Source organism: Rhopilema esculentum, chromosome 6 (genome assembly GCF_057945365.1).
Source record: "Rhopilema esculentum isolate cy_ngs chromosome 6, ASM5794536v1, whole genome shotgun sequence".
Taxonomy (NCBI): Eukaryota; Metazoa; Cnidaria; class Scyphozoa; order Rhizostomeae; family Rhizostomatidae; genus Rhopilema; species Rhopilema esculentum.
This window is the reverse complement of record NC_142820.1, coordinates 8,718,720-8,737,512: the sequence shown is the minus strand read 5'-3', so window position 1 is coordinate 8,737,512 and position 18,793 is coordinate 8,718,720. Positions and strand designations below refer to the sequence as shown.

The 18,793-nt window shown below is 35.3% G+C and overlaps 3 protein-coding genes across 4 annotated transcripts; 2 read left to right on the top strand and 1 right to left on the bottom strand.

The window, feature by feature from the left end:
- Positions 1-642: 642 nt before the first annotated feature.
- Positions 643-6,202, bottom strand: LOC135686033 (protein YIPF5). 2 transcript variants are annotated; one of them, XM_065202181.2, is made up of 6 exons: positions 6,149-6,202; positions 5,609-6,001; positions 4,554-4,588; positions 4,210-4,320; positions 1,993-2,177; positions 643-1,483 (listed from the first exon to the last, which is right to left on the bottom strand). In XM_065202181.2, the coding sequence occupies exons 2-6, from the start codon at positions 5,883-5,885 to the stop codon at positions 1,321-1,323; spliced, it is 771 nt and encodes a 256-aa protein (XP_065058253.1). In that variant the 5' UTR covers positions 5,886-6,001; positions 6,149-6,202; the 3' UTR covers positions 643-1,320. The 2 variants fall into 2 exon arrangements, with proteins under 2 accessions (XP_065058253.1, XP_088965125.1); XM_089108999.1 differs by having other exon boundaries at positions 5,609-6,198.
- A 2,227-nt stretch (positions 6,203-8,429) lies between these two features.
- Positions 8,430-11,631, top strand: LOC135686614 (uncharacterized). The gene is made up of 2 exons (XM_089108808.1): positions 8,430-8,592; positions 9,345-11,631. Exon 2 carries the CDS (start codon positions 9,363-9,365, stop codon positions 9,891-9,893), a length of 531 nt encoding a protein of 176 aa, XP_088964934.1. The 5' UTR covers positions 8,430-8,592; positions 9,345-9,362; the 3' UTR covers positions 9,894-11,631.
- Positions 11,632-13,727: 2,096 nt separating this feature from the next.
- LOC135686678 (uncharacterized) lies at positions 13,728-18,544 on the top strand. The gene is made up of 2 exons (XM_065202958.2): positions 13,728-14,294; positions 14,461-18,544. Exon 2 carries the CDS (start codon positions 14,533-14,535, stop codon positions 16,414-16,416), a length of 1,884 nt encoding a protein of 627 aa, XP_065059030.2. The 5' UTR covers positions 13,728-14,294; positions 14,461-14,532; the 3' UTR covers positions 16,417-18,544.
- The last annotated feature ends 249 nt before the right edge of the window (positions 18,545-18,793 follow it).

The window sequence follows — 18,793 nt, the reverse complement described above, 5'->3', positions numbered from 1 at the left end:
TTGAATAATCCCAAATGGCAACCCTGATGTGCGCAAACACATTATACAAGCCAAAATGCACTAAAGGGTATCTACTTGAATGAGGGGCAATATTTTTCACCAATTTTCAGCAAGGAAAACATTTGCTTATTCGTGGAGTTGCATGCAACCCATTGGCTGACTAATCGCTTGACTTCCTAGCATCCAGTGCACTGAAATTACTCGCATTTGCTTGGCTGTTTTATGATGTTGAAGGCTCACAACTTTCGATAAACTATGAAGTAGAGGAAGGTACAACATCTATATACGAAAAATTTAACATCTGTTGCTTGGCCTGATAAATTAGGATGAACAGAGACACTGATCTAGATTTTCCTGTGCAATTTCCTTGCCTTCTCTGTTAGATGCACCCAAAAGTAATCAACACTGCTAAAAGTACATTAATCTAAGTTTGGAAAATCAGCTTCACAATGTCACACCGCTTGACATGACAGGGGAAATTATTTCATATATTATATATTATTTTCTAACATGTCCATTTGATGACAACAAGTGAGAATACTTTTTTGGCATTTATTATGAAAAATTAATCCCACCTTCCAGATAGTTATGCCATCAAGAAAAAACATGTCTTGAGGATAGGATGACAAAGAGACGAGCAAGGGACACATTATTTTCCGCTCAATATTTTGTGACAAATCAGATCACTTTGACAAATAAGGGAGATCAAAAAATAATATTTGAATAACATTAAGGACAAAGCAGAACAACTCAATGCTCTATAGACTACCTACAACAATTATCTAACCGATTAATGACAAACAACCAAATATGATCAGCAGCATAGCCAGGGTGGTAAGATTGGGGACAACAGAAAACATCATTTTTCGAAACATCCTTTTCCCTTCTTGCCTCCCTCTCACTATACTACTGAATATGATGTACCAAAGCCTCCGACATTGAGACATGTTTTCGCTAATGAAAGTTTTACACAAATTGGTAAAATTGGATCAGGGCTACTTTTTAACAGAAGAATATGTTCAGACAACGTCTTTCAATAAATGATTTACAAAGTAAATAAAGGTAACAGGTATGATGGTTTGTGGCAACGGAAGACTGAATTTATTTCGTTACTGTTACAAATTATATAAACTACGAAACAAAATATCATTTCTATTCCTACTGGCTACAGACAACTCCTAATGGCTGCCTACCATGCACTTTATATGGGACTATGCTGTTTGGTAAACTAGTTACAACAGATAACTATACCACTTAAATGGAATATGTTGTTTTGCGTACCAGCAATTATGCTTATCAAAAATTGAAGTTAATTATATCCTAGAAGACTGTAAGGAGTGCAAAAACACCATAAAGCAATGCACATGGGTATGCAACTAACAGTTGTTGAGAGTCCATTGCAAGAACGGTGACAAAAAGCTTTGATGCTGACCAACTGCACCATAAAATTACAATTGTAGTCAGAATTGTTCCAATACTACCCCTGAAAATGAATAAATTTATCATTATATAAATCAGATAACACCCATGCAACAATTCTATGCAAAATTTCAATTAAGTAGCATTTTTTAAAATCCATTCTAGATATAAATCTTCACTTTGATATGCTCTTTGAAGTCAAAGAGTATATGCTGTTTTATTTCTTTAATTTGTATATGCTTTAACCATGGCTTTAAACACGGCACCCCTTTGCTTAACAGATTTGAAAAAAGGACTCTTTCAGTTTTGTGTAAAGCTTGCACAACACAAAAATAACAATTATCTCACCAAATAATCTTTTTGTTGTACAAACATAGATATGTTCTGACATTTTATACGGGAGGGGAGGGGGAGGTTGGGGAGTTTTAAATTAAGAGATTTATTTGAACAGGATCTTTATTAGAACCAGATTTATTCAAAATTGTGTCACACAGAAATAGGTATTTGAGATGCGATCTTAGTAACAATGAGTGAATAAGTCGCTCAAAGAACAAAAAATATAATTATACTTACTGTAAAGTAAACAGCACAGACATGCCTGACAACATGACCATTGGTAGGAGACAATATCCAAGAACGCTGACAACACAACTGAGTGTCACCCCAGTCATGCTCATTAGATTGAGCACAGCATACATTGAAACACATCCAAGAACTCCAACACCATAAATATAGCCAAACCCATGCACTTTGCCTGACTACAACAAAAAGCAAATATTAAGGACCAAACATTGACTTTTTATAGAAGTTTATTACTTTTCAAAGATTCTCACAAGTAGACAAGTTACAATTTGAATTCTATTTGAATAATCTTCTTACACTGTTTCAGTAAAATGCAAACTTTCCAAGGCTATTATCCCATTCTAAAGTATATGCACCTGTAAACATAGGTTTGTGCCTAAAAGCATTCTTAGACTAAAAAAACAATTATTACCTAACCTAAAAACAAATTGCATTTCGTCTCAACATTTTTGTCCCAGATTGTAGCTAAAAAAGGTACATGTGCCTACAACATGCCTTTTCCTGAAGAAATTTTTGCAATGGTGACAGGTTGCCTTTGTGTCTGAGCTTACAAGGGTAATTATCTGTCCAGCAACATCTGTACAAGAAGAAGTCCTCCAAGGCCAGGGGATTGAGGGTCTAAGGGTATCAACTGCTCACAGTTGCTTCAAATTTGGATTCTCAATGTGTGATTACCACAAAAAACCTCCTAACAAACCATGTTGTGTAACATTAACAACAAAATAGATTATATGTGGCACAAACACTTACAAACCTCACTATTACAAGGTAGTTTGTATGTGGCACACTTACATTGAAAACAACTATTACAAGTGCAAAGAAAAAAAACAGTTGTATACAGCATAAATATAAGCATGATGATGGTGGTGATGTTGATAATGCTTATGAGGATGACAAAAGTTCGATGATGTTGATGATGGCAAAATTGATTGTAGTGATGGTGGTATAAATGGAGATAGAATACTAGATGGAAAGAAGCTCTGGGTTAGGCCAAGGTTTGTTTCTACGGCAGAATATAAAGTAGGTGCATCAAATCATGACCTTTGATAAACCAAGATAGATGTAGTGACGATGGAAATTTTCAACACCAAGATCGTCCAGTATATCTGTAAAAGTAGAACTTGATTGCCCAAAGATGCCAAGAGAACTAATTAAGAGGTCAACAAATTTAACGGATTTTTACGAACTGCTAAGAGTTTTTAAAAGAGATTTGTACTCATCTCTTTTGTGAGAACTATTAACATTAAGATTTTTCTCAAAGCCAACTGTAAGTTCAATGATGTAAATGATTTTCCTTGAAGCAATCAGTAGCATGTCAGGCCGCAAAGAATCACCTGTTATAATAGATGGGGTAAGATGAGATGGAAGATCAGGACTGAAGGAATTTGCAAGATGGAAGCTGAAAGTTAAGACCAAAGCTGCTTTTAAGGAGAATGACACCACTGATTGTAGAACTGATTGGAAGATCAAGCCATTGCCTGACATATTTTGTAACAAGATTGTCAAGGTTTTCAACAATCCATATTTTTGGTAAGTCAGTTATAGTCAGATGCCATGATAATTCAGAAAGAAAATATCTTTGGTACAGATGAAGTTTGTTCTTTGGAAGAATAGGCAATGCACCAACTTTGTAGAGTAAGTCTTTTAGAAAAGTTTCAATAAAAGTTTTTTGCACTTGATTTTTCATCTCAAAGTCAAAAGAACAACTGAGATACTTAAAAGACTCATTTTGAGAAACAGCTGGTACAAACTCGTTGTTAATAAATAGGTTTGGCTGATATTGGTGAGAGGCAGTTGCAGACTTTTTGATGCCGATGGTAATACATTTATCCGCCCTTATGATCATGTTTGCCCAGTGGTACCATCTTGAGAAGCAGTTTAGCTGTAGCTGGTTCTCACACTCCCAACTTGTAACAACTGCAGCATCATCAGCATATTGGAACCAGTGGACTGGGTTAAAGCTGTTTTCATTATCATGTGGAGAAAAACCAAGCTGTCTAAATTTCTGGGCCTTGACATACTGGATAAAGGTATTAAAGCCAAGGTTGAAAAGAAGAGGGCTTAAGCAGTCACCTTGAAGAACTCCACAGCGAATAGGTATCAATGGAGTATAGTATTCATGTGTGATCTTGGAAGTTTTAAAGTGCCATAGCACCTATTGCCAAATGCCATTCCTCAGAGTCTAGCAAAGTATATTTTTCAACTTACCAAAAGTAATAATGCTCCAAAGGCAATGCAGAAGACAAATGGGCCAGCAAGGTCTGTATCATCCATGATGTTTGGGTCGGTTTGTTGAAATGGATGCAGAACAGACATAGTCTGAAAGGGAAATTTTCTAAAAATGAATTTAAAAAGACAAAAATGTAGGGTTTTTCTGAATTTCCCAACATGTTTTATGATTTAACAATTCCTCATTCTACCGAATGATATTTACACCAACAACAAACTATGACTACATTGTACAATAACTTATGGGGAGAAAAATATTTGTTTTCTTTTATTTATACATAAAATAAAATAAGATTTGACAAGACATTTAAGATAAAACATACCTTCTGGCTAATGTGTTCAAAATTTATTCCAAGTTCTATAAAAGCAAAGTAAATGTAATTAACAAAAATATAATGTCTCAACAAGCCATAATAACATACAACTGTCACAACCTAAAACTTTTAATGTCTTCTGTTCTCAGTTCAAAACAATTCAAAAAAGTTGAAATACTGAAATAACAATTTGAATCCTTCTGTGAAGTTTTGTAACTTAGAAACATAATGCTTGATTAAAACACAATTGGAACATGAAGGACTTTGCCTTTGAGTGTGAACTGTGAATTGAAACTTAAGAAGCCTGTTATATATACACATTAAAATTGAGTACTGATTTTTTGTATAAAGACTTGAGCACACAATTTAAAATTCAAATATTGGTTTCATAAAATTTTTCTAGGGCTGATTTGCTTGACTTTGTGTGGAAATACGTCTTCAGATCCTATCTGTATATCAATCTTGAATACTTTCTTTCAAAGCTGAGAATAACCAAACAAATTCAAAAGCTATAAAGCTATAAAGCTATAATCTGGAAGCTGAAAAGTTTTAGCATTCATATTTTCATACAAGTTATCATGTTTTTGTTTGGGTGTCTATCTCACTACTTTTGGCAATTTCTCTATGTGCAGAAATATTGATATTTCTCTAATTGTAACATTTGAGACTAGGAGTTCATATCATAAAAAAATTGAAAATTAGCTTTACAAAAAACTCCCTAAAAAGTTGTAAAATTCATTGTAAAATATCAAATCTTATCTTATCCATTAATCCTTTGCTTTAATTTACTAAGCATGTATAAATTTGTGCACATGGGTCCAAAGAAATGGAAGGTATACCAAATACATATTAGGGGGATATATCTTTTAAAGGCTAATTGGTTTCACATAGACAAAAATCTCTTTACAAAAACCTTTATAAAGCATTTTTGCACAGACAGTACTAAGTTAAAGCAGCTTATGTTACCATGAAAAAAATTATCTCAAAGAGGCTTAGAGAGCATCAAACATTTGATATCAACTATCGATAATTCAGAATTGTAAAGGTTCAGCAAATAGCAATACCTTCGAGTAAGGGAGGCTCATCTTCAAAATTTGTATAATCCGAAGGACCCTGCTTCATTTGGTCATTTAAACTATAGTTATTCTGTTGGGGAGTCATCATAGTTGGTCCCTGATTGCCATAACCTGGAGCAGAATTATATGACTGGTCATATCCACCATAATAATCTCCATAATTTCCCCCTTGATCTGGTGGCGCATAACCGTAGCTTGAAGAATCGTCCTGTCCAGCATATGAATAACCAGAGTCAAAAAAGTCAATTTGCTGGCTTTCAGACATCTTTTATCGTGCTCGTATAATGTACAAACTTTTCACTGAAATCGATTATTTACTGACACCCTTCCAATACTTTGATTTGCATGTTCCTCCACTATTTTAGGCCCAAGTGGTTGGTCCTAAGGCGATAAATATCTGTACCTTAAAACAGCAGAACTACGGTGATCAACGAAGTTAAAGTATTAAATGCTTTACAAGTAGTGCTCCTTAAAATGTTTTTAGATTTTTCTTCACAAAAAGAAAACCTTTAAACTAAGCAGCAATACCTCCCTGCGGCAGCATCCAGGCCACGTACACCAACGTAGGGTATACCACAGGGGAACAAAGTATTGCTCGAAGCGAGAAACTGCCATGTCAATCGTCAAGGCTTGAAAAAAATTAGAAATTAAGAAGGCTAATAAATGAAAAATATAAAAAATGAGCCAGACTGTGTCGATCTCAAAAATCTACCTAGCAGGTATTGCTATTTTTTCCAGACATTTTTTGTTATTCTTTTCGATACATTTTTTTTCGCAAGGGCCACCTTCTTCTTTTCATATCACTACTACCCTGCTGTCTGATAAAAGTTGTCCGCGACTTTTCTGATTTTACCGAATGTTCAGCTGTATTTTTTACACGACAAGCCTCAACGAATGACGTCTACATAACTGAAAAAACTTCCAATATTGTATCAGATCTGTTGGCAGGGGCGTCGTGGCCGAAGGGCAGGGGACCGTAGCCCCCTCTGCTTTCAAAATTCGACAGATTTTCGGAAAAATCATTGTTATGACGGAAGATTCCCAAACTTGAGCTGTGGGTAAAAAGGAGAAGTGAAACGAAACTTTTAGCGAGATAAATTTCTTAGACTAGATTACTTATCGTATTATCGAGAAGCCAATCACTTTTGTAAAGAAAACACTAGGTTTCCACAAAAGCAAAATGATTGCCAAGGATTTACCGATTTCTACCATAGAGGAAGGTCATAAATTATATCTTTATTTGATATTGAATCGAGAAACCTAGTCCAAAATAACTTGGTGACAGCACAAATTGACGGAGTTTCGTTTTTTCCATTGCCTAAACTTGGCACAGAAGGTCCCATGTTTCTCTCTGTTACTGCCAGTTTATGTTAGTGTACATGTTAAAACACCGTATGTTTTTGCTGGTACTATGGCTCTACCAATTATTTTTTCTTACACAAAGCAATGATTTTTGCTCATGAAATCACCATTTTGCCAAAATCCTTGCCATCCTACTGTTATTTTTTTGTTAACTTTTTTTTATTTGTTTCGTTTTTTGACATTATTAAAGAGCTGCACACATTCATTTTCTTCTTCCATGACCCTGCTCTTTACTTTGTGACCAATGAACATTGTCCTTCATACGTTACTGCATACAATCATGAACAAAAGGATCTCCCAACTACGCATGCCCATATCTTTATATGGCTTTAATCACTTTCAAACACACTCAAACCATAGGTGAGACAGGACTGAAAGTTTAGTCAGTTTAGTTGTTCCAAATTAACTTGCTAAATTGTTTAATATCCAGGATAAAATTAGTATTTAAGAAGTATTACGCCATTGTTTGTTTTGGAATGTAGCATACCGCTGCAGCCAAAACATTTTGGGAAGCATAACGGCGTTACGCCTCTACTACACCACTGATATCAAATGTACAGAAAACCAACTGTGCGCGCCTGTTTAAGACCAAGCTTAGGAAGTGGCTAGAAGCACCGGCCTCCAAGTTCAACAGTCAGCTAAATTTGAGTAAATCCATTGGAAGACCGAAGAACGTAACTTGGGCTCTTCGTTAATGGCCATGGATAGGCATGTCACCTGTGATAAGATATAAATAAACAGAAAGATAATCGACTTTTTAGGCCAAATTTTCCAATACTGGCCTGCTTCGAATTGGATTTGCAAGGAAGATTTGTTTGTGGCCTACGATTCGAAGTTTTGATGACATTCTTTTGCATTACATAAACTACTGTAAGCACCTTAATAAAATGAATAATTTTAACTTGAAAGAGCAATACTGCATACAAACCCAAAAATTAATCATTATCATCGACCTGACAATTAGCGAAGGAATTTTTTGAAAAGAAAGTTTCTCAGTATCTTTTTTGAGTTTTGAAAATTATTTAGAAGGCACACTCATGGAAACAAGTACTTCGCTTGCAGTGCATTTTTAGAAACTTTTAATTTGGTTGTTTTATGCACATTTTGGCACCCGAGTTTGTCACCCGTTCTTTCGTATATCCCGTCTGACAAAATCTTAATTTGAATCTTTTTTGGATGGCTTTTTTCAAGATTTTATCACTAAGAAATCATAAACTGATGTTATTAGCACTTTCAACGTTGAATATGCAGCATACTTATTCTGTTTTCAAAACAAGAATACATCTAATCCAGGGAAATAACCAGGAAAGGTGATGTTCCAAGTTTTGTTTTGACTCGCCCTTCAAGTTACGAAAAGAGTAAATTTTACCCCCCAAATAGAAAAGTTTTGCCATCCCTGGTCTAACTGTGAGGAAAAGGGTGAAAGGACGACGGTCAATATGTGAATCAAAACGAGGTTCTATCTGCCCTTTGACCACTTTAGCTCGGTCACACTCACTGATCTCACTATACTTGTAAAAGCATCCTTTTTGCTAATCCGTATTGCTAAGCTCGGTGTTGCGTTGAGGCGTTTGCAAGGAACAGAAGAACATCAGCAGAAATTTGAGACGGTAATGAATGCAATTATGTTGGAAAATTGATAAAAGTTAGGCTGCTGATAAAGTCTAACTAGTATTGAACTGACTGATGAGTATGAAGTATATCAGGAAGATTTCGGGCATGTGACAACAGCCCAGACAGACAATTGTTCTTTTTAGACAACATCCGTCTGAATATGCCATTGTGCAGATTCCTCCTAGAATTGAAAATTGAAGATGTTAGATGACGTGAATCTAAAAAACTAAGCAAAGATGTTAACAATGCTTCCCATTCTCAAACTCGGGCATGATGTTTTTATACTAGGAAACGTTTTTCTCTATTGTCTCGGACAGCTGTACTTCGCTTTGCTGCTGCGAAGCTCTAGGACTCAATTTCAAGAAGCACCAGAGAGTCAAAAGCTGTTTGAAATCTTCTCCAAAAACTATATAATATTTTTGCTTCAAAAAATGAACCTCTCGAATTGTCTCTATACTTGAACTTATGATCCCCTCCACATCCAGAAATATGAAATATCAAATATGCTTCCTCCTGGATAAGTCCACCTATGCAGAGAGCTCCTCCTTTCACAACTCCTCACCATGCAAAGATTTAGTATTATTTTTGTCCCCCCATTATTGTCATTGTTTGTTTATTACTTTCCTTTGCTTGTTAGTAATTTTTTATTTTGAGAACTTTGAAATGAAATAATTGAAATGAAACTGATTCACCATATGTGTTGAATATCACTGTAGAAAGTTTTCAAATAGATTTCTGTACCTTTCAGGAAAATAAAATCAGAGACATGAAGTTGGCTTTGATTGTGATTGATATGCAAAACTTTTTCAAGGACCTGGCAGAACCAATTTTGAAAAACATAACTGCATTGGTAAATCAATGTCACAAAAAAGCAGTCCCTGTTATTTTCACTCAGCATCATGACCCAGATCCAAGGTCAGTGCAATCAATCTTCGTGCAAAACCAGATTGTACATGGCTCTGAGAGCTGGCAGCTATATGAACCAGTGATGGATCTAGCTAATAAAGAGACAGACTTCTTCATCGAGGAAAAATGCAGATATGATGCATTTTGGAACACAAGGTTGAAAGATATACTGCTTAAGGAATGTGTGGACACTGTCATCATAACTGGTGTGATGACAAACTTGTGCTGTGAGACAACTGCAAGAACAGCAGTGTGTAATGATTTTAATATTTTGTTTGTGAGTGATGGCAATGCAACCAGACAGAAAGAATGGCATGATGCTACCTTAGAAAATATTGGAGGCTTCTTTGGAAAGGTGGTTACAACAGAGGATGTTTTAAAACTTATTTGATGTCACATGAATGCTGGTGTATCTCATTTGCATAGGAGAGTTTTCATTTGACTTTGATGCAAAATTCCATACAATTGATTTTTATGTGTGTAACTACCTCTTTCATTTTAGAGGGGGTGTCAAATTTTTAGCATTTTTAGCACTGTCTGAAGAACTCTTTTGATTATGAATTTATAACCTTTGATTTACATGGCTGTATTTTTGACAAGGATTCCGGTTTTTAATGCTTAGAACAAATCATCATTCTGGTTGAATTTTGTAGAAAACCTTTTTACTGGCACCAGGACCAAAGCTTTTGGGAGCCAGAAGGGGAGCCTCTACGCTTCCTTTTGGGAAGCCCTACACTTAAGAAAAAATAAGAATAGTTAGAAAACAAGAAGGAAAGGAATCAATGCATTTCAGTTAGCAATTATAAATTTTAAGAATTTTCACATGAAAATATATGACTACAACCTGCGTTTTTTACGTGGTTTTCCTTAAAAACCAGAACATTGGGTGGATTGTTAATTTTTGGCAATTACATCTGGCAGAAAAAGTTGGCATCTTTGGCCATTCTTTTGATATTAAGACAATTAGTGAGAGTCTGTTTTTTTATATAAAATTTTTCATATGATTTCTCTTTGTAGTGTAGATTTTATGATAGTATACAATTCCATGAAAAACTTTACACCGTCAGTCTTTAGAATTTTAGAAATGTCGTAAAAATTAATATCACGTGCATTTGCTCTATGAAAACTTACAGGTAGCTTAGACTTTTGATCTTTGATCCAAATCTAAAGTAAAAAATCTTGTATAACAGAAATTGGAAGTATTTTTCAAAATGAAGCTGTACAATTCAATTGATATTTTGAGCAAACCGCTGAAGAAAGATCATTGTTTGTATGTTGATCAACAATGTTACTCATTCTGGTTGCAGGTGTTTGAGTTTTGGTAGAAGGTGCGATTTTGATGGTTTTTGTCACCCCCAACCCCCTCCCCCCAGGGGTCATGTACCAGGCTTTTGAATCCAGGGACAGAAATTGAGCTTTTTGAGGGCGGGGGAAGCACAGTTGATTTATTAAGCTTCTTGTTTTTTATCTACTCATTTCTAATCAATCTCTATATGTTTTTATTGATATGGGACTTGTCAGCTGGACTATAATTCATCCTAAAAGTCCGGTAACTTGTTAAGCAAATTTCAGTTTGCGCGACTATGAAAAAGATATTGAGAACTTAACTTTTAAAATGATTTAATCTCGCTTACATTTTTAGTAATTAAAAAGCCTAACAAGAGATATTTCAATTCATACGCTTTGGTGATTGTGAACGAGCAAATCTCAGAAACCTTTCGTGCTTGAAGCAAGGCATAAGGATGCAAAATGAAAACTGTTTTAGACCATTTCAGCCGTAATAAAAATGTGCGGAGATTAAGCTGTCCGTCAACTGTTTGCCTGAAATGTAACAAGGCCGCCGAGAGGTTTCAGAGACTCTAGTGCAAAACAAAATTACGAGGCCACTTGCAATCTAAGCATCAGAAAATATTTGCGACCACGCCCTCCAGACTAGCTTAAAGTATACTTCAAAGTATCTATTGGAGTTATTTTTGCAATCATTGAAAAGTTGTGCTATTTTTGTCATACTTTAGTAACGTTTCGTTAATTCAATTCTTGGAATTGAATTCGTTACTATAAGAGGCTCCCCAGGCCTCAAGGCCCTTTGACAATTTAAGAAGATTTTCAGAACTCTATAAGAAGAAACCTGACAATGGGCACACTCCTAGCTCCACATACCTATTACCTAACCTCCACATACCTATTACCTAACCACACATGTTTCCAGACATGTGCAGAATTATGGGTCCCACTTTTGAACTAAAGCTAGATGTCTTTTTGGCTTATTATCAAAAATAGATTTACTTCTCAGACATACTGTAATCTTTGCCAAAAGCTTTGGAACGCTAACCTCAATCAGAAGCTCTTCATATATATATTTTTTCACAATTGCAAACAATCGGATAAAAGGAGTTTTCACAGAACACCCAAGATTTCCTTTCATCATATCCTCGAAAACTTAACAGCTCAATGAGTCAAATTTCGTTAGACTTGGCTTGGAAATACGTTTTTAGCTGCTTCTTTATAGTTGCATAAACAAGTTTGATAACTGACATTTTAAAATAGGGCAATCATTCCTTTCATAACCTCGTGCTCTCTTTTGCACTTTTTCTTGACAAAACAAAACGCTTTTTTACTCCAATGAAAAGCACAAACCCCCATAAAACCGTTACCCCTGAATCATTATGATGTATGCATTGCATACATTATGCATCTAAATATTTGGAATAATCATTTATACATTAGAACATATATTTACTCATCCATATTCCAATTTGCAAACAACAATGTCTTACTGCTTCCAATAACCGAATTAATGAAAGAACCAACACCTGCAAGCAATTTTGTTTACCAATTTCTCTCTCTTTGTGGTTGTTTGTGTCCTGCTGTGCCAAATAAGACACCATAAATTAGCTTTTTGCGAAATAATGATACCAAAAGAACAGATTTTGATCAACCAAAAATAATATTAAATCGAAGTATTTACAATAATATGTTTTAATGAATTATTCATAGCTTGGTTTGTTTCTTTTAATTCAGTCTTCCCTAAACTTCAACAAGTGACTTTGTCCTCAAATAGTTTAATCCAAGAGTGATTCCAAATTCGTCAAATGTTGAAAATGGCTGCTAACCTCCTCCGTTTCTTAGGACCTACTCACATTTATGGTAAAATCGATAGCGATAATTGAAAACATTGTCAAAAAAAACCCAGCAACGAAATTGCAGCTACCCGGCTGATAATCTCAAAGACAATTTGAAGGAGAAAAATTATTGTCATTGCTTGCCTCGTCCTTCGTTTCATATTCATATTCTATGATCGCAAAACTAGAACGCAAAACTAGAACCTGCAAGCATCATTTCTCAAAATGTTAAGTAGAAAATCTTCATCAAGTTAAAGCCAGGGTTTTCAAAATAGATCATAACATTCTACCCTTAAGAATAAAGTAGCTATTGATGTAACTCAAAATGCACCCGGAAACCATTATTGCTTTCATACGAACAAATGGTTAATATTGTCTCGAGGCCCTTGCAAAACCAATTTTCTTCTTGAAAATGTTTTTTTTGTTATTCTTCATTCCATCTTTCAGCTAGCAAATGAAATGTAGATGTTTTATTTGCATTGTTGCCGTTTATATATTATTTCACCTAATTGCACTGTACCAATGTCCCTGATGAAAAAGCTCCCTTCTCCTGTCAGTGTAAGGTCACGTCAATGAGTTCCTATCTTTGATGCATAAATCCAATAAAGTCATGCTCCTTTTTCTTGGCATTCAACCAGAACTCGATTTTAGGTAATTAAATACTCTGAAGCAACTGAAAATGCATCTGTTCAGCAAGTAACTGCTCGTTTGCCTCAAGAAACATGCAAGAAACAGCACGGATGTAAAATTGAAACATCAAAACTGTAATAGCTAAAGTCAATTACGGACTCAAATTGAGCAACATTCAGATTGAAATGCTTATTACGTAAAGCTAAATTACAACAAAAAGTTTCTATCTGTGAAACATTTCCATTTCTTTCCTACTTGCGGTATTCCTTACAGAGAGGTTGGCTTTCTAGGATCGTTCTGCACGTAAGGAATTTGGTAAAGCAAACAGACGAAAAGCTTAAACAGATACAGATGACTCATTCAAAAGGCCAAAAATCTTGATTTTACTTTCAAAATCGATAGGTAAATTCCTTGAAATTTCCTCACTTTGGCCTGCATTAAGCTACAAAATCGAGCATTAAACAATTTAGCAATTGCTTAAAATACGGTGTTCTCATTCATTCAGTATCTTGCAAAAACAGCAGTACTGTACATTTTGATCTGAAATTCTCTTTTCATAGAACTTCATTAGAACTTTTAATTGTCAAAAAACTTCCTTCTGTTGCATCTTGATCAATCTATGTGACATTTGAATGGGATGTTTAGCAATATTATTTGAATAAAGAATTGAAATTAAAATCAATCAAATAGATCATGTAACGATAATCTTTAGATCATGTAACAAACAATCGTTTCCTCTGCTGAAAAATTGCCGACGACTTTAGATGCCATTAAATTTCCCAACATCTTCGTGAAATTCCCCAATCGTGAAAAGGATCAATGTACCCCCGTGCATTTTTCTTACTTTCGTTTAGCTGAGATACTTTGCGGCCACCAGGCATTACAAAGAAGCTGATTTAACACAGGTAAAGAAACTGGCGTAGCAAGCATTTCATTTTTTATAGAAGATGTTGAAGATGATTATTGTAACTGGATTATCTTTTCCTAGCACTTTGTATTTGCATTAAGGATCGTTGGCATTTGATCAGCTGCCTTAGAAGGTAGATATTAATTAAAATAAAAGTTAAAAAGGAAGTTTCAAAGAGCTGTGAAGAAAAAACATTTTGATATTCTATGAACTTTGTTTACTGCTGCCAAAAATATAATCTAGCAGAAAGAAGCTGTTTGCCTGTTGCATAGTGCAGTAATGTCCTTTTTTACCTTCAGGGATTCGCCAATGTGAAAGAGTTGTTGGTCAAACCTACACACAAGTTTACAGTTTACAAGGAAGAAGGAAGAATGATGATGCTTCAAAAAATTGTAATATTGATGGCTGTTATGCTCGTTTATACTTCAGGATTCGGAGCAGAGGGCTTTTCTGCAAAAAGTCAAATGCCGCAAGCAAAAAATGCCACAAATGCATCAGCCACAATCCCATCGGCATTCGACAAGGCACTTAATCAGACCGGACACTCCTTGGCGAGAGCGTTGCTTTTTCGGTATCCTGAACTGTTTAATGTTGCAAGCCAATTGGTTAATAACAGCTTGTCCAGTAGTAACGATTCTACGCCCGTTAACATAACTGATATTTGTTTATCAGCAAAGAACTTGCTTAATATAAAGAAGGATAACTGCAAGCCCCCTTTTATTTCAGGAGGCATACGGCGGCTATGCCTGAGAATTGCTAATACCACAAAACAAACGAATGCAACATCAACACAGTCATCGCATGATATCTGCAGTTCGTTGATACTCGCACCAACAACGCTGGCCCCTTTGAAACAAGTTGGAAGGAAGAGGCGACTCATTGTAAGAGATTTTTCAATTAAAGACGTGGAATCCACAAATGATACTGTTCCTTCAATGTCTGGTAGGGGAGTTACTACAATAGATGATATAGTAAGTGAAAACAAGAGTACCACAGATGTAAACACTACAACGACACCAGCAAGAGGTACAGAAATTCCATACACGCATCCACATTTTTCAACTACACCAATGCCTATACCAATACCATTGTCGAGAAAAAGGAAACTCCCAGACCCATTTCCAATGCCAACACACCGTCCTATTCATTTTGCTACGAATTACTTTTTTCTTGCAATAAAGGTTATAGCAAAGACTGTAATAATTACCTACAAGGAACGGTGTAGAAAAAGCAACGGAGAATATGACAGTGTTAGTAACACATGTCGAATTCCAATTACTGACAACAGAGGTGCCAACCAAACAAACCAGAATAACGTTTCTACTAATTACACTGTGGTACAATATGAAATGCCATCGTCATCCAAAAGACCCCTCTTTTTACTAAGCATGATCGGAAATGTTTTCAGCATCGTCTGCTTGATTGGCCTGTTACTTTCTTATTCAGTCATGAAGACAAGTCTCTCCACCCTTGACAAGAGTATCATGTGCTTGTCTTTCTGCATGGCCTTCTCGCACACACTGCAACTAATGTTGTTCTGGCTGGGTAAAAAACCGGGATGGTGCAAAATAATAGGCATCTTGCTTCACTGGTCATTGTTAACTTCTTTCATGTGGATGGCTCTCATATCATATAGCTTTTTTGTGACATTTTCTCGCCTGCTCATTGCCACGAATCGCCAGAAGAACAGACGTTTCAGACATCACTTCCTCTTTGCTACGTCAATACCAACCAGCGTCACACTGGTTTGCTTTTTTCTGGGAATTTCAAAAGAAGATTTCTCTGGCTATGGTGCTAATGGTATATGCTTTGTGTCAAAATTTTGGGCAAACTTATTTGCATTCGTAGTCCCAGTGGCTCTCATTCTGGTTATGAATGTTACATTCCTCACATTCACTGTTTTTAAGATACGGAAAACGAAGAAAGATAACGACAGGGCTTTGAGATCCAACAACAACAAAACCAAAAGGAAGAAGATCGTTATTGGACTTATAACACTTAAGCTTTCGATACTTTTCGGCATAGGATGGCTGCTTGGGTTCCTTGACGGTTTCATCCACAGCAAGATTCTCTCTTACATGTTCAACGTGATTGTATCTACTCAAGGCATAGCTGTGTTCATCGCTTTTGGAAACATTAAACATCTTTTTGAAAAAACCGTTTGGAAAGTCGTGAGAAGATCAAGAAACAGCAGCAGACTTACTACCATCAGCCATTCGTTCACAAATCCAAGATACCGAACTACCTCGTTGTAGTTTTGATAATGGTCAAGGCGGTGTGGTCAGAGTGCGGGTCACTTTCCACAAGCCACCAGGAACTCAGCTTTCTATCCTTTCAAAGTCTGTAAATGAGTACCCAGGGTATCCGTTCTAGAACATCATCAGCTAACAGAAATCTGCCACAAAACTAGCTTGCTTACCATCTTTTCAAGGTATGAAAGACTGCCAACAATGTAGGTATTTTAAAGTTAGTAAACTACTTGATCAATACTTCTCTTCTAGAATTACTATTTTAATGTTGTTTGAATGACATAAAACATGCCTTTGATAAGTTGAGAAGATTAGGATGCCGCTCTGTCATCGTGTCTAATTGTCTGTAAAACTCGACAAAACTCTTGAATCAGAATAATGTCTTCAAGCCACACAAACGGTATTTTAGCGAAAACTGCGATCTAGCATGGTGAAGGAAAAATTACATCGTATAGTGACTAATTCATATTGCCTCATTTGCAGAATCAACATTCAGTAACAGTGCTTGGGCCAAAAAGTATATTGTTATGCGTAAGCATTGAAGGTGTATAGAATTGAGGTATACAAAACAAGTTGTCATACCAGAACGGAAACTTAGCAGTGCACAAAGAAGCTAATCAGCAACAGGAGATTAGACTTCTTCTTGGCTTTCTTAAAGTTGAGTAGACTTAAGCCTTAAACATATCAGTTGGCCTGAAATATACTCGGCTGTGTGTCCGTAGGTCCGAACACGAGAAAAAAATGTATAGAGCGTCAAGAAACTGTTCTCGATCTTCAATGGTTGACAAGTTCAAATGCATTCTCAATTGTTATCTGTCATCTGCTTAATCAAACATTTATGATATTACGATTGATGTAATCTTGTTACCATTATTCTTGTGAATGGTATATAAAATTTAACGCCAAGTTTATCGACAAGACCAAGTTTTATGTTATTGTATAGTTGATAAAGTTATTGTAAACAATTATATATTTTTCAGCGTACAAAAAAATTTCATGAGTAAAAATGGTCTTCAAGTTAGGTAATTTAATCAGAAAATAGTTCATTCCTTCATTTTCTTTTAATTCGTTTGATTAACTATTTGACTTGCTATGATTATTGCGATTTAAATATCTTTATTATGTGCTCTAATGTATATGATGTCTTTAAAATAAGCAATATCACTCGAAGAAGCCCCAACTAGTAATTCTAATTTTTTTGTACCAAAATGTCATATTGTATTCTTGTACCAAAACCATTACCTGGTAAAAACTCACTTCTGGTGACTCATGGACCCACATATATTCAGAATAAATAACATAAATATTGAAAGTTTTATTAGAAATATGGAAATGCCTCAAAGCAATTTCTGTCTATTTCACAGTTATATTATAGTTCTCTAGTAAATTCCTCAGGAAAACTAAAGAAGTAACCCATGAAAAGAATGCCACCATGTAATAATTTTTCCTTTATAGGTATCTTATTGTTGGTGACACTACAAATTCATATGAAGTGCAAACTAGACTTAGTCATGACTCTGAAAGGTGGTGGAATTTAAGGGGGTTACAAGTAGCTGCATGGCTCTCCAAATCGACTTGACTCAGGAAGGTTTCCTCAAAAATAAAAAAAAATTAGGAAATGAATAAAAAGCCACTCTAACAAAAAACATGGAAGTTTTGCTGCACTCGCCCCACAACTCAAAAATCTGATTTTTTTGCCTTTGGCCCTGAAGACGTAGAGCCCATGTTTACAAGATAAAGGCACTTAGGTTTTTTTGCATAATTTGGAATCTGTTGTTGTCCCTATCCCTTACGTAATAGTATCAAACATGCATGTAGTAGCATAAAACATGTTATCTGGTATTCATAACATATAATTTGATGTACGTATATTGCGATAGTGACAAAAAGTGATAATTCAAATTAAAAAAGAAGGTCTTTTCTTTATTTTACTGTCAAAATAAAGTTAACATATTTTCAACTTCCACATTCATTTAGAAATGTACCTTATCTGCTTATGTCAGAAACATTCTCCAAGCAAAACAAGATGAAACCCTCATCTTGAAAGAAAGAAAAGCTCTACAAACTCTACATGACAAGCGAATACATTGATATAAAAATTGGCTACTCTTTATTTTATTTTATCCTTGGTTGAAAATTGAAGCATCCGAAAACGTTGTATTTCAGTAATAATCATTTGCAAGAAAGCAGTTCATGACTAACTAATTTTACCGGTTTTCTAATTCCAATACAACATGTATGTTGTACTAACAAACAAGTAGTCAGCATTTCGCAAGTCCTGCTATACAATATTATCGCCTATTTGTATTATCTATTTGTAGTGCAATAATATAGACAAAAAGTTGTCTTTTTATTTTGAACTACGGTAAGAATTACGGTAGAT

What these genes read in the sequence shown, in the direction of transcription:
- LOC135686033 (XM_065202181.2), bottom strand. Translation starts at nt 5,885, where the DNA reads ATGTCTGAAAGCCAGCAAATTGACTTTTTTGACTCTGGTTATTCATAT. An exon ending in TGAGCCTCCCTTACTCGAAG is followed by an intron (nt 4,589 to 5,608) that starts GTATTGCTATTT and finishes TTGCTTTTATAG; the next exon opens with AACTTGGAATAAATTTTGAA. An exon ending in TTGGAGCATTATTACTTTTG is followed by an intron (nt 2,178 to 4,209) that starts GTAAGTTGAAAA and finishes TTTTTGTTGTAG; the next exon opens with TCAGGCAAAGTGCATGGGTT.
- LOC135686678 (XM_065202958.2), top strand. Translation starts at nt 14,533, where the DNA reads ATGATGATGCTTCAAAAAATTGTAATATTGATGGCTGTTATGCTCGTT.
- LOC135686614 (XM_089108808.1), top strand. Translation starts at nt 9,363, where the DNA reads ATGAAGTTGGCTTTGATTGTGATTGATATGCAAAACTTTTTCAAGGAC.